The 13,509-nt window shown below is 48.9% G+C and overlaps 1 protein-coding gene across 1 annotated transcript in view; it reads left to right on the top strand.

Moving 5' to 3' along the window:
- The window catches only part of LOC311597536 (uncharacterized protein), a gene marked incomplete at its 5' end in the record, with an annotated part of 56,135 nt that overhangs the window by 24,075 nt on the left and 18,551 nt on the right, over nucleotides 1-13,509 (top strand). The window contains 2 exons of the mRNA XM_084781729.1: nucleotides 1,164-1,242; nucleotides 3,513-3,625. Coding sequence (XP_084637855.1) covers nucleotides 1,164-1,242; nucleotides 3,513-3,625 — 192 coding nt within the window. The remainder of the gene's footprint in view (nucleotides 1-1,163; nucleotides 1,243-3,512; nucleotides 3,626-13,509) is intronic.

Here is a 13,509-nt window from a genome sequence, read left to right as displayed (position 1 = left end):
TTGTCTAAATTTCCTTTGCCTACTTCCACCATGATGAGAGCCCCTTTCTTACCAAACTGCGTGCTTTTTAATCGACTTGTTCAACTTCTTTGTTCTTGCTTATCATTGTAAATGTAGCTAAAACCACAAACAGTAACAATGGCATAGCTTGAAGAGTAATGTTTTTTTGGGGGGATATTTACTCCACTAAATAAACTGATTCACTACTTTGAAATTTAATACCACAGACCGTTTCAGGGCATGGATTCAGAATTAATGTTTTTGGCCCCAGCCAACTCCTTGGAAGAGTATTTTATTTCACCTGAATCCTCATGATCAGAACTCGTAATGCCTACATTTTTTTGTGAGTGTTCTGGTCATATGGATTTATGTAAGAGTAGCTCATTAGGCTGATCTCACTCTGGGCCTACTGTAAGCCATAGCTCCAGAATTTTCCATATGCCCTCAAATTAATTATCCAAAGTCTAAGAAGTATATGGCGATTTTCACCATACCAGTGCTGATTTGGCACCAACTTCCTGTATTAATCATATTTCTCAAGGCTGACAGGTCAACTTGGTTGAGAAAATGTGATTTGAGCTCATCGTTTCAGAGAAATTCTAGTCTCTGATGACAGGGAAGGCCTGATGGCAGGGTTGTGTCTTTGGCAGCAGGACTATGGCACAGTGGCCAAGTGTTGCTTCTTTTAGATTCATGAGGTACTTTATGAACACACTACCAGGAGTGTGGGCAACGCAGATCATTTACAGAGGTCTATAACGAAATCAGATTGCTGAATGGTTTGGGCGCTCTCAAACAAGTAATGAAGGAAGAACACTTAGTAATAACACACTTCTGGAATAAAAGGGAATATTCTGGACTTAGTTACTTTAAATTCATAGTTTGTGTTGGTGGAGGAAGTTCAGTGGAAGTGTGTATGCTTTGTACGCTTGCAACTTTGATACCCAGCACCACTAAGACAAACAAGAAAATGCATATTTGTTCAAATTACCTTTAAAGTTTATACAGGCAAAGGGCCAAAGATTTATAGTTTCAAAAAAAATCAGTATATTTTTTTAAAAAATTCAGAATTCCTGTAATCATTCATATGTGTTTTTCCAAAAACCAATTTGGCAATTTTAAACATGTCCAGTAAGCACTATCATTCTAAAATATGTTTTTAGGCCTAGGCATGAAGATTCAGACTCAGTAGCTACAACGAGGTACAGTGAAGAGGAGACTGAGCAGCTTCAGAGAGCCCCGGTAAGAACACGCTTGTTAAGCCTATTCTGTGTCTAATTATGTAAGACTAAAAAAAAAAAAGCCTTGCGGTGTCCACCAGTAATGTATAAACACATTTAAGGAGATATGAGTATTCTCTCTGACAACATATAGTTACTGTTTCTTAGCAGTTCAGATTCTCTCAGCTTTACAGGAGTTCTTTGAATTTGTAAAATTTATGACCATTAGAATAAGATTTGTTTCTGAGACAGGACAAATACATAGCCCAGGGCAGTCTCCAATTCATGTTCTGCTTTACTTCACCTACAGACTTCTGAGACAAAAAAAAATCAGCTATAATATCCTGCTAGTAGTAAGAACTTAATGATAAATACTGTGAAAGTCTAAGCTCAATGTTGGATACTTACCTACTTAGCTTATATATTCATACAATGGTAGAAATGTACGTTTCATATATTTGACTACTGTGAATAATGCTGTGTAGAAAGCAATTGTGAAGCTATCTTTTTGATCTCTGCTAATATTCCATAGTAGTGTATGATTATAAGATATAAATATTTGATTAAAATGTTGGATTTTCACTTTAGCCTAAGCCTTTCTGTGAACTCTTGAGTATTTATTGGTTTGTTTTAATATTTATTTTTCTTTTTTGTTTACTTATTGGCAAGAGCATTAATTGATTACTTTGAAGGATATAAACCATCATAATTATTTTTTTTTATCCACTTTACATCCTGGTCACAGCCCCATCCCTCCTCTCCTTCCAGTCCCACTTTCCCTTGCTTTCCCCCTCTCCCCTCCACTATTCCTCAGAAAAGAAGACTCCCCCCCAGCTCATGTGTGTGTTCTCTTCCCCAGTGGCCAGGCAAGGCAGTCCCGCTTGCGGGGAGGGGTGAACAAAATGCTGGCATCAGATTCCATATCCAATACAGCCCTGCTACCCTTACTAGAGGACCCATATGCATCCTGAGCTGCCCATTGGCTACATCTGTGTAGGGGACCCAAGTCCAGTCCATGCATGGTCCTTGGTTGGTGCTTCAGTCTCAGCAAGCCCCTCTGGGACCTGGCTAGTTGGCTATGTTAGTCTTCTGGTGGCTCTCCTGTCACCCCTAGGTCCTTTTTCTCCCCACCCCCACAATTTTCCATAAGACACCCTAGCATTGTCCACTGTTTGGCTATGAGTCTCAGCATGTTTCAACCTGATTCTGGGTGGAGCCTCCCAGAAGACAACTCTGCTAGGCTCCTTCGTGCAAGCATAGCAGAGTATAGTTAACACTGTCGTGGGTTGGCTCTCTCCCAATGGGTGGGTCTTGAGTTGGACCTGGCATTGGTTGGACACTCCCTCAATCTCTTCTCTGTCTTTATCCCTGCACATCTTGTAGACAGGGTAAATTTTGGGTTGAAATTTTTGTGGGTGGGTTGGTGTTCCCCTCTCTCTACTAGGACTCTAGTTTAGTTAGAGGGTGTCCTCTTCAGACACTATAGCCTTTGCAACTTGGAGTCTCTGCCAGAGTCCCCCTAATATTCTACCAGGAGCCTTCCCTAACATAGGCCTCCAGCTTGTCACAGAGATGCCCCGCCCCATCCCCAGTGTTTGTTTCCTCTGCCCATCTTTGGTCCTCCTGCCTCCACTCTCCCCAGGTCAGATCTCCACCCTCCTATCTCTCTCGCCTACCTTGTTCTCCCTCGTCAACCACCCTCTGTCTTTTCTATTTCCCCTTCTGAGTAATGTTTCAGCATCCTCCCTTGGATGCTCCTTTTACATGGCTCTTCATTGGCTCTGTGTATTGTAGCGTGTTTATCCTGTACTATAGTGAGCTAGGGAGTCACTTCCAATGTTTAACAAATAAAATGGTCAATTTACATATCAGAAAATTTAGTGGTGAAGTGTCATAAATTTGAGCTGTTCTATGAAAAGGTTTTGCTGGGGGCTAGGAATATCACTCTGTGCCTAAGAGCATTTGCTGCTGTTGCAGAGGTCCTGCGTTCAGGTCCCAGCACCCACATGACAACTCCCAGTTGTTTGGAACTCCAGGCTTTCTGGGGATCTGATGTCCTCTTCTGGTCTCACCTGACACTAACCAATACTTAGCCTATACAAATATATTCTAGCAAAACACCTATACACATAAAATAATTTAAAAATAGTCATTGTTTTTAAAATCTGTGCTTACTGGTATTAGTTTTATAAAAATATTTTGTGAAAATATCTAAGCGTCTTACTCATGGCAAGGAATATTTCAAAGACAGAAAGATGGGTGCCTATATTAAAAATTATATGTTTTTCAAAGTCTGAAAACATTGAAGAAGAGCTAAAGAAACAGATCGAGTTATACCACACATTGACACACAGTGTGAAGGAAGTGAGGAGGAGAGATAGTGAACTAAAAAAGGAAATAATCAGGTAAGACAATTGTTTTTCAAATCATTCATCTATGACTAAAGAGTGATTTTACCAAAATCTTACTGTAAATTCCTATAATGAAACAAATAGCTCTACTTTCAAATGCATATAAAAAACTTACAACACAATTAAAAAATTTTGAAGGCCAACATTAATGAGTCTTATCTGTGATTATTTTGACTGCAGTAGGTAGCAGTGAATGTGCCCTCTAATGTCAACCGCTATCTTCCTAGTATATTTTGGATTTGTATTTTGAAATCGGTTTCTGTTCATTTCATCTATATCCCTGCATATTATTATCTAAGTTCTATTCGTGAAATTATTTAAAAAGATCAAAATTCACATTGATGAAACTTTTTTCAAATTATACGTTTTTAGCCACAATATATTATTACAATATACTCATAAAAGATGTACTATTTTTCCACTTGTATAGACCATATACCTATGAAATGTACACTTTGTTAAACCTGTGTTTACTTCAACTTATAAACATGTATATGTATGTAAACTAGATAACACAGATGCCTTGGTCTTCTATATAGGTATTGTTCCATGACATCCTATAGAGATAAAAATACATAAAGACTAATTTTTCATGTAAAACAACTAACCCACATCTTTCCTAAATGATACGTAATCACTAATTGTGCTGGTTGGTTCCTGTCATCTTGACACAAACCTAGACATATCTGAGAAAAGGGAACCACAATTGAGAAAATACCTCTATAAAGGTCGGCCCGGAGGCAAGCCTATTCAGACATTTTCCTGTGGGGGAACCAGACCACTGTGGGTAGGTTCCACCACTGCCAGGTGGCACTGGGGTGTATAAGACAGCAGGCCAAGCAAGAGCAAACCAGTCAGCAGCATTCCTCTATGGCCTCTATGCTGCCTAGTTTTAGGTCAACTTGATCTGGGAGAAGTGAGCCTTAGTTGAGAAAGTGCTTTCTTAAGATCCAGTTATTGGTAGGACTGTAGGGCATTTTCATAATTAGTCATTGATGTGGGAGGCCCCATGCTGTTCTGGGTAGAGTTGCCACTGGGCTAGTAGTCCTGGATTCTATAGAAGTGTAAGCAAATAAACCCTTTCCTCTCCAAGTTGCTTTCAGCCATGGTGTTTTACCAAAGCAATAAAAACTCCAACTAGGTAACTAATACAGCTTTTATTATTTTTGTAACGTTGTCAAAGGCCTGTGCAGGTTTAGCACAGATACAGTTTTCAACAGCAGTTGTAGTTTACAACTTTTTGAAGTCATGGATGCAAAATCTTCAGAGACAAAGGAGCGGATGATTTGATGACTCATATTCTCTGTCTCTGTCTCTGTCTCTGTCTCTGTCTCTGTCTCTGTCTCTGTCTCTGTCTCTGTCTCCCTCCTTCCCCCTCTCTCTGTCTACCTCTTCTGGTCCCTCTCCCTCTCCTGGTCCCTCTCCCTCTCCTGGTCCCTCCCCCTCTCCTGGTCCCTCCCCCTCTCCTGGTCCCTCTCCCTCTCCTGGTCCCTCCCCCTCTCCTGGTCCCTCCCCATCTCCTGGTCCCTCTCCCTCTCCTGGTCCCTCCCCCTCTCCTGGTCCCTCTCCCTCTCCTGGTCCCTCCTCCTCTCCTGGTCCCTCCTCCTCTCCTGGTCCCTCTCCCTCTCCTGGTCCCTCTCCTTCTCCTGGTCCCTCCCCCTCTCCTGGTCCCTCTCCCTCTCCTGGTCCCTCTCCCTCTCCTGGTCCCTCTCCCTCTCCTGGTCCCTCTCCCTCTCCTGGTCCCTCCCCCTCTCCTGGTCCCTTCCCCTCTCCTGGTCCCTCTCCCTCTCCTGGTCCCTCCTCCTCTCCTGGTCCCTCCTCCTCTCCTGGTCCCTCTCCCTCTCCTGGTCCCTCTCCTTCTCCTGGTCCCTCCCCCTCTCCTGGTCCCTCCCCCTCTCCTGGTCCCTCTCCCTCTCCTGGTCCCTCTCCCTCTCCTGGTCCCTCCCCCTCTCCTGGTCCCTCTCCCTCTCCTGGTCCCTCCCCCTCTCCTGGTCCCTCCCCCTCTCCTGGTCCCTCCCCCTCTCCTGGTCCCTCCCCCTCTCCTGGTCCCTCTCCCTCTCCTGGTCCCTCTCCCTCGCCTGGTCCCTCCCCCTCTCCTGGTCCCTCCCCATCTCCTGGTCCCTCTCCCTCTCCTGGTCCCTCCCCCTCTCCTGGTCCCTCTCCCTCTCCTGGTCCCTCCTCCTCTCCTGGTCCCTCCTCCTCTCCTGGTCCCTCTCCCTCTCCTGGTCCCTCTCCTTCTCCTGGTCCCTCCCCCTCTCCTGGTCCCTCTCCCTCTCCTGGTCCCTCTCCCTCTCCTGGTCCCTCTCCCTCTCCTGGTCCCTCTCCCTCTCCTGGTCCCTCCCCCTCTCCTGGTCCCTCCCCCTCTCCTGGTCCCTCTCCCTCTCCTGGTCCCTCCTCCTCTCCTGGTCCCTCCTCCTCTCCTGGTCCCTCTCCCTCTCCTGGTCCCTCTCCTTCTCCTGGTCCCTCTCCCTCTCCTGGTTCCTCTCCCTCTCCTGGTCCCTCTCCCTCTCCTGGTCCCTCTCCCTCTCCTGGTCCCTCTCCCTCTCCTGGTCCCTCCTCCTCTCCTGGTCCCTCTCCCTCTCCTGGTCCCTCTCCCTCTCCTGGTCCCTCCCCCTCTCCTGGTCCCTCTCCCTCTCCTGGTCCCTCCCCCTCTCCTGGTCCCTCCCCCTCTCCTGGTCCCTCCCCCTCTCCTGGTCCCTCCCCCTCTCCTGGTCCCTCTCCCTCTCCTGGCCCCTCTCCCTCTCCTGGTCCCTCCCCCTCTCCTGGTCCCTCTCCCTCTCCTGGTCCCTCTCCCTCTCCTGGTCCCTCTCCCTCTCCTGGTCCCTCTCCCTCTCCTGGTCCCTCCCCCTCTCCTGGTCCCTCCCCCTCTCCTGGTCCCTCTCCCTCTCCTGGTCCCTCTCCTTCTCCTGGTCCCTCTCCTTCTCCTGGTCCCTCCCCCTCTCCTGGTCCCTCTCCCTCTCCTGGTCCCTCTCCTTCTCCTGGTCCCTCTCCTTCTCCTGGTCCCTCCCCCACTCCTGGCCCCTCCCCCTCTCCTGGTCCCTCTCCCTCTCCTGGTCCCTCTCCTTCTCCTGGTCCCTCTCCTTCTCCTGGTCCCTCTCCTTCTCCTGGTCCCTCCCCCTCTCCTGGTCCCTCTCCCTCTCCTGGTCCCTCTCCTTCTCCTGGTCCCTCTCCTTCTCCTGGTCCCTCTCCCTCTCCTGGTCCCTCCCCCTCTCCTGGTCCCTCTCCTTCTCCTGGTCCCTCCCCCTCTCCTGGTCCCTCTCCTTCTCCTGGTCCCTCTCCTTCTCCTGGTCCCTCCCCCTCTCCTGGTCCCTCTCCCTCTCCTGGTCCCTCTCCCTCTCCTGGTCCCTCTCCTTCTCCTGGTCCCTCTCCTTCTCCTGGTCCCTCTCCCTCTCCTGGTCCCTCCCCCTCTCCTGGTCCCTCTCCTTCTCCTGGTCCCTCCCCCTCTCCTGGTCCCTCTCCCTCTCCTGGTCCCTCTCCCTCTCCTGGTCCCTCTCCCTCTCCTGGTCCCTCTCCTTCTCCTGGTCCCTCCCCCTCTCCTGGTCCCTCTCCCTCTCCTGGTCCCTCTCCCTCTCCTGGTCCCTCCTCCTCTCCTGGTCCCTCTCCCTCTCCTGGTCCCTCTCCCTCTCCTGGTCCCTCCCCCTCTCCTGGTCCCTCTCCTTCTCCTGGTCCCTCTCCTTCTCCTGGTCCCTCTCCCTCTCCTGGTTCCTCTCCCTCTCCTGGTCCCTCTCCCTCTCCTGGTCCCTCTCCCTCTCCTGGTCCCTCTCCCTCTCCTGGTCCCTCCTCCTCTCCTGGTCCCTCTCCCTCTCCTGGTCCCTCTCCCTCTCCTGGTCCCTCTCCCTCTCCTGGTCCCTCTCCCTCTCCTGGTCCCTCCCCCTCTCCTGGTCCCTCTCCCTCTCCTGGTCCCTCCCCCTCTCCTGGTCCCTCCCCCTCTCCTGGTCCCTCCCCCTCTCCTGGTCCCTCCCCCTCTCCTGGTCCCTCTCCCTCTCCTGGCCCCTCCCCCTCTCCTGGTCCCTCCCCCTCTCCTGGTCCCTCTCCCTCTCCTGGTCCCTCCCCCTCTCCTGGTCCCTCCCCCTCTCCTGGTCCCTCTCCCTCTCCTGGTCCCTCTCCTTCTCCTGGTCCCTCTCCTTCTCCTGGTCCCTCTCCTTCTCCTGGTCCCTCCCCCTCTCCTGGCCCCTCCCCCTCTCCTGGTCCCCCCCCTCTCCTGGTCCCTCCCCCTCTTCTGGTCCCCCCACTCTCCTGGTCCCTCCCCCTCTCCTGGTCCCTCCCCCTCTCCTGGTCCCTCTCCCTCTCCTGGTCCCTCTCCCTCTCCTGGTCCCCCCCCCTCCCAGTCCCCCCCCTCTCCTGGTCCCTCCCCCTCTCCTGGTCCCTCCCCCTCTCCTGGTCCCTCCCCCTCTCCTGGTCCCTCCCCCTCTCCTGGTCCCTCCCCCTCTCCTGGTCCCTCCCCCTCTCCTGGTCCCTCTCCCTCTCCTGGTCCCTCCCCCTCTCCTGGCCCCTCCCCCTCTCCTGGTCCCTCCCCCTCTCCTGGTCCCTCTCCCTCTCCTGGTCCCTCTCCTTCTCCTGGTCCCTCTCCCTCTCCTGGTCCCTCTCCTTCTCCTGGTCCCTCTCCTTCTCCTGGCCCCGCCCCCTCTCCTGGTCCCTCTCCCTCTCCTGGTCCCTCTCCCTCTCCTGGTCCCTCTCCCTCTCCTGGTCCCTCTCCCTCTCCTGGCCCCTCCCCCTCTCCTGGTCCCTCTCCTTCTCCTGGTCCCTCTCCCTCTCCTGGTCCCTCTCCCTCTCCTGGTCCCTCTCCTTCTCCTGGTCCCTCTCCTTCTCCTGGTCCCTCTCCCTCTCCTGGTCCCTCTCCTTCTCCTGGTCCCTCTCCTTCTCCTGGTCCCTCTCCCTCTCCTGGTCCCTCTCCTTCTCCTGGTCCCTCTCCCTCTCCTGGTCCCTCTCCCTCTCCTGGTCCCTCTCCTTCTCCTGGCCCCTCCCCCTCTCCTGGTCCCTCCCCCTCTCCTGGTCCCTCTCCCTCTCCTGGTCCCTCTCCCTCTCCTGGTCCCTCTCCTTCTCCTGGCCCCTCCCCCTCTCCTGGTCCCTCCCCCTCTCCTGGTCCCTCTCCCTCTCCTGGTCCCTCTCCCTCTCCTGGTCCCTCCCCCTCTCCTGGTCCCTCTCCCTCTCCTGGTCCCCCCCTCTCCTGGTCCCTCCCCCTCTCCTGGTCCCCCCCCTCTCCTGGTCCCTCCCCCTCTCCTGGTCCCTCCCCCTCTCCTGGTCCCTCTCCCTCTCCTGGTCCCCCCCTCTCCTGGTCCCTCCCCCTCTCCTGGTCCCCCCCCTCTCCTGGTCCCTCTCCCTCTCCTGGTCCCTCCCCCTCTCCTGGTCCCTCTCCTTCTCCTGGTCCCTCTCCCTCTCCTGGTCCCTCCCCCTCTCCTGGTCCCTCTCCCTCTCCTGGTCCCTCTCCCTCTCCTGTTCCCCCCCCTCTCCCAGTCCCCCCCCTCTCCTGGTCCCTCCCCCTCATCTGGTCCCTCCCCCTCTCCTGGTCCCTCTCCCTCTCCTGGTCCCTCCCCCTCTCCTGGTCCCTCCCCCTCTCCTGGTCCCTCCCCCTCTCCTGGTCCCTCCCCCTCTCCTGGCCCCTCCCCCTCTCCTGGTCCCTCCCCCTCTCCTGGTCCCTCTCCCTCTCCTGGTCCCTCTCCTTCTCCTGGTCCCTCTCTCTCTCCTGGTCCCTCCCCCTCTCCTGGTCCCTCCCCCTCTCCTGGCCCCTCCCCCTCTCCTGGTCCCTCTCCCTCTCCTGGTCCCTCTCCTTCTCCTGGCCCCTCCCCCTCTCTTGGTCCCTCCCCCTCTCCTGGTCCCTCCCCCTCTCCTGGTCCCTCCCCCTCTCCTGGTCCCTCTCCTTCTCCTGGCCCCTCCCCCTCTCCTGGTCCCTCCCCCTCTCCTGGTCCCTCCCCCTCTCCTGGTCCCTCTCCCTCTCCTGGTCCCTCTCCCTCTCCTGGTCCCTCCCCATCTCCTGGTCCCTCTCCCTCTACTGGTCCCTCTCTCCCTCTCCTGGTCCCTCCCCCTCTCCTGGTCCCTCCCCCTCTCCTGGTCCCTCTCCTTCTCCTGGCCCCTCCCCCTCTCCTGGCCCCTCCCCCTCTCCTGGTCCCTCCCCCTCTCCTGGTCCCTCTCCCTCTCCTGGTCCCTCCCCCTCTCCTGCTCTCTCAAGCCCCCTTCATTTCTGGATAGGTAGACAGAATGATAGATAACATAAAAAACTTTCTGATTTTTAATAAAAGGAAGATCTGTCATTATTCTATCACTTGAAAAAATAATGAAAAATTTCACAAAATGTTTGACTCTCCCAACACGACTGGCTTGTTTCGTTTTTATTTGCTAAGTGTCTTTTCCTACGTGTTTTGATTTTTCTAAAGCATAATTAGCATGTTCCTGTGATTGAACATTATGCATATGATTTTGTGTCTTTTGTATTTTGCGAAAATTGAACTAAGAAGTACTCTAGATTTCTTCTTTAATAGTTTGAGTTGTTACTTATATGTTGCTAAGATAAAATAGCACAAACAAGACAACCAAAGAAGAAAGTTTTATTTTAGCTTATGGTTACTGTGGGATAGATTCCACAATGGCTGGGAGTGCACAGCATGACATTGGAACAGGGAACAGGAAGCTGGTTGACCACAGTTTCATCCTCACATAGCAGGTAGACAGAGAGTGAATGAGGAGTTGGATGAGTGTATAAAGCCCTCCCTCCACAACGGCCTACTTCCTTCATCAACCCTCCACCTCCTGAAGTCTCCATGCCCTCTTCAAACAGCACCAGCAACTGGAGCCCACGTGTTCAAACACGTATGCCTATGGGGGCTACTTCTCTTTCCCTATAGTTCTACATTTGATAACCTACCTCATAAAGCACTATCTGGCCTATTTTCTCACCCAACTTATGCCTAAGAGACTTTTTTTTTTTTTACATTTTTCTAAATTCTTGATTTTATATTATAGTTTAACCAATTAGCTTACAGATACCAAACACACTTGGTACTGTTATGTGGAATGCATAGTTCTTTCTTCATGTGTGCTCATGTGTCCCGGATGAATGTATTCATTTGGGTATATGTGTGTCAGTGTTCAGGCATGCATTTGTGAAGCCCAGAGGTCAATTCTCAGTGATCCTCTTTTATTGCTTTCTACCTTAATTTTTGAGAGTCTCCCACTGAACTTGAAGGTCAACTTTTAGGCTAGTCTAGCTGGCCTAAAAGTTCTTTCAGTATTGATCACTTGAATGTGACACCTGAGTGCTTTGTCAGCTTGATGCTGGTGCTAAGGATCTAAGACAAGGACATTCTGTTCACCTAGCAACCGTTCCACCCACTGAGGCATCTCCTCAGTCGCAGAACTCTCCTCCTTTATTCTTGTTATGTCCTTTTTCTCCTCATAAACCATGGACAAAAGATAAATTAGAATTTTTAAAAGCTTTGAAACTGTAACATAACACTGTCTTTTTCATCTAGGTGAATGATCTCTTAGTTATGGATAGTTGTCTTCTTTAGGTTTTCTAGTGCTGTGATAAAACACCACGACCGTAAGAAATTGGAGAGGAAAAAGTTTATTTTAGCTAACATACCCAAATCATAGTCCATTATGAAAGGAAGTCAGGGCAGGAAGTCAAGGAAGAAAATGAGTTAGAAGTCATGAGAGCACATCTTACTGGCTTCCTTCTCCTGACTCACTCAGCTTGCTTTCTTATCCAACCCTGATTAGGGAGGAATGGTATTAGTGACAGTGGCTGAGCCCTCTGACATCAATCATTGATCAAGAGGATGCTCCCACAGGCACGCCCTTAGAACAATCTGAAGGATACATCTTCTCAGTTGAGGTGCTCTTTTCAGATGACTCCAACTCGTGTCAAGCAGACAAAAAATTAACCAACACACAATAATAGTACTCAAAGCAGTTCCCAGAAACCACCTCTAAGTGGCTTATAACTGTCTGTAACTCAAGCTTCTAGGGACTCAACACTTCTGACCTATGAGGGGATCTGCATTCCTGTGCATACAGCCACACACAGATGCAAACACAGTCAAATAAATAATACTGAATATAAAAAAGCAAAAAATAAGTAAATATTTATAAGAATTCTATTAATTATTACAACATTAATAATCTATTTACCACACATATTTCAACGTTTTTATTTTAAAACTAAGACTGCCATGGCAATATATTTTTTCTTTTTTCTTAAATATTTTTTACACATGCATTGTGTATTATTACGCATATATACAATAAACTACCACAGCAAGAAGAACCATGGAAAAATCAGGAATTATATAAATGTTACCTTCTTAGTGTTTCGGCTATTTGTATTTTGGCAGCCTTGAAGAAAACATCTTTTCTATCTTGGTACATCTAAAATTCTGAATGTAAATCAATATCTATCATATCTCCTCATTATTAACTTAAAACTTCGATCTAGACCTAAAAACATCTTAATGCCTAAACAAGTAAGCTTAATTGTAAAACTAAACTATCAGGTCTTCAACCTAATCATAGACTTGAGCAGGAATAAAATTGATTACCTGAGTATACAAGGATTGCAGGTAAGCAGCTTCCCAAATGAGAGAATCACAGAGACAGTTTGCTACCTGAGCAGTCACCCAAAACTCTATAATGTTGGAGCATCATTTTCAGCTTTCTGGCCCAATATCTCTGACAGACATATTTGTAAGGCAGGAACTATTGAGGACTTGCTTACCCTGTCTTGGCAGAGTTTGGTCATCGATTCTGCCTGCACCCAAGCTTGCCCTTTTTTAAAAGTCAGAATTCTGTCTATGGTAGAAATGAGGACATTTTCCCCAGTGGCTTGTTTGCCACATTTGAAGCCATCTCCATAAGGAGGTTCTCTGATGGTCATCATCCTCTGTTTGGCAGGCTGGATATTACCAGAAGTTAACCTGTCTCATTGTCAGTGAATATTCAAAATAATAAAAACATTTTTATCTGCCATATTCTGTATCTCTCTGAGGTTTTTGAAGACCTTATCTATTTTACCTTATATTTCTATAGATTCATATCTATCTGTTGCACCTAAGATGTGATGAAAATAGATTAGTAGTTGATATGGCCATGATTTGATCAACTAACAATTAACTTGTATAACTTACTTACCCCAAACAGCCTGCACTAGCACTTTTAAAGTATTGAAAGTAAACCTTGTAGTATAATTGAGTTATATGGGTACAATAACTCATATTAGAGTAGAAAAAATATATATAATGTGAAGAATAATTTTACATTTGAATTCTATATCACTGTATCTAGAATTAAACTTATTTTGCATCTATATACAAAATTCTATAACCTTGTGAGTGACAATTAAGGCATTAAGTTGAGGAGTAGATTCACTAATCTACTCTTTGTTCTATCTTCACTATATATTTCTATAGTCCCCCATCTTTCTTTTCACCCCTGTCTCCAAACCTAAGAATGCAAGACAAAGGAAAAGAGAGACATATTTGAGTCTAACCTTTTTTCCTCTCTAAATAAGACCAATAATAACTTGTAACCAACTCCCATTGATACTAACCCTCTATAGCCCAAGAAAACAACCAAAAACCTGACCGCCCTTAAAGGAAATGGGGCATCGTTCTCTTAAGATTTCTTCTGGCTGATTTGGGATGAATAATACCTTTGTAGGGACCCAAATAAAATTGGGGAAGTGGTTAAACAAGCTAGGAATAGCATTTGTGGTCCGGTTTCTAAATGTTGAGAAATTCTAGGCTTAATTAGAGTCCTGTGTGGGACAGTCTGAAATGCTGGACCAATTGGGATTGGAAGCTTTCTTTGAAGCTGTCCTGGGAGCTGTCATGTTGTGATGAGGAACAGCAACTGAAGCACTTGGTGCTGGAACATGAAGGATGCAG

This window comes from Acomys minous, assembly GCF_964271855.1.
Source record: "Acomys minous genome assembly, chromosome: 5".
Lineage (NCBI taxonomy): Eukaryota > Metazoa > Chordata > Mammalia > Rodentia > Muridae > Acomys > Acomys minous.
This window is presented reverse-complemented; position numbering and strand designations above follow the sequence as displayed.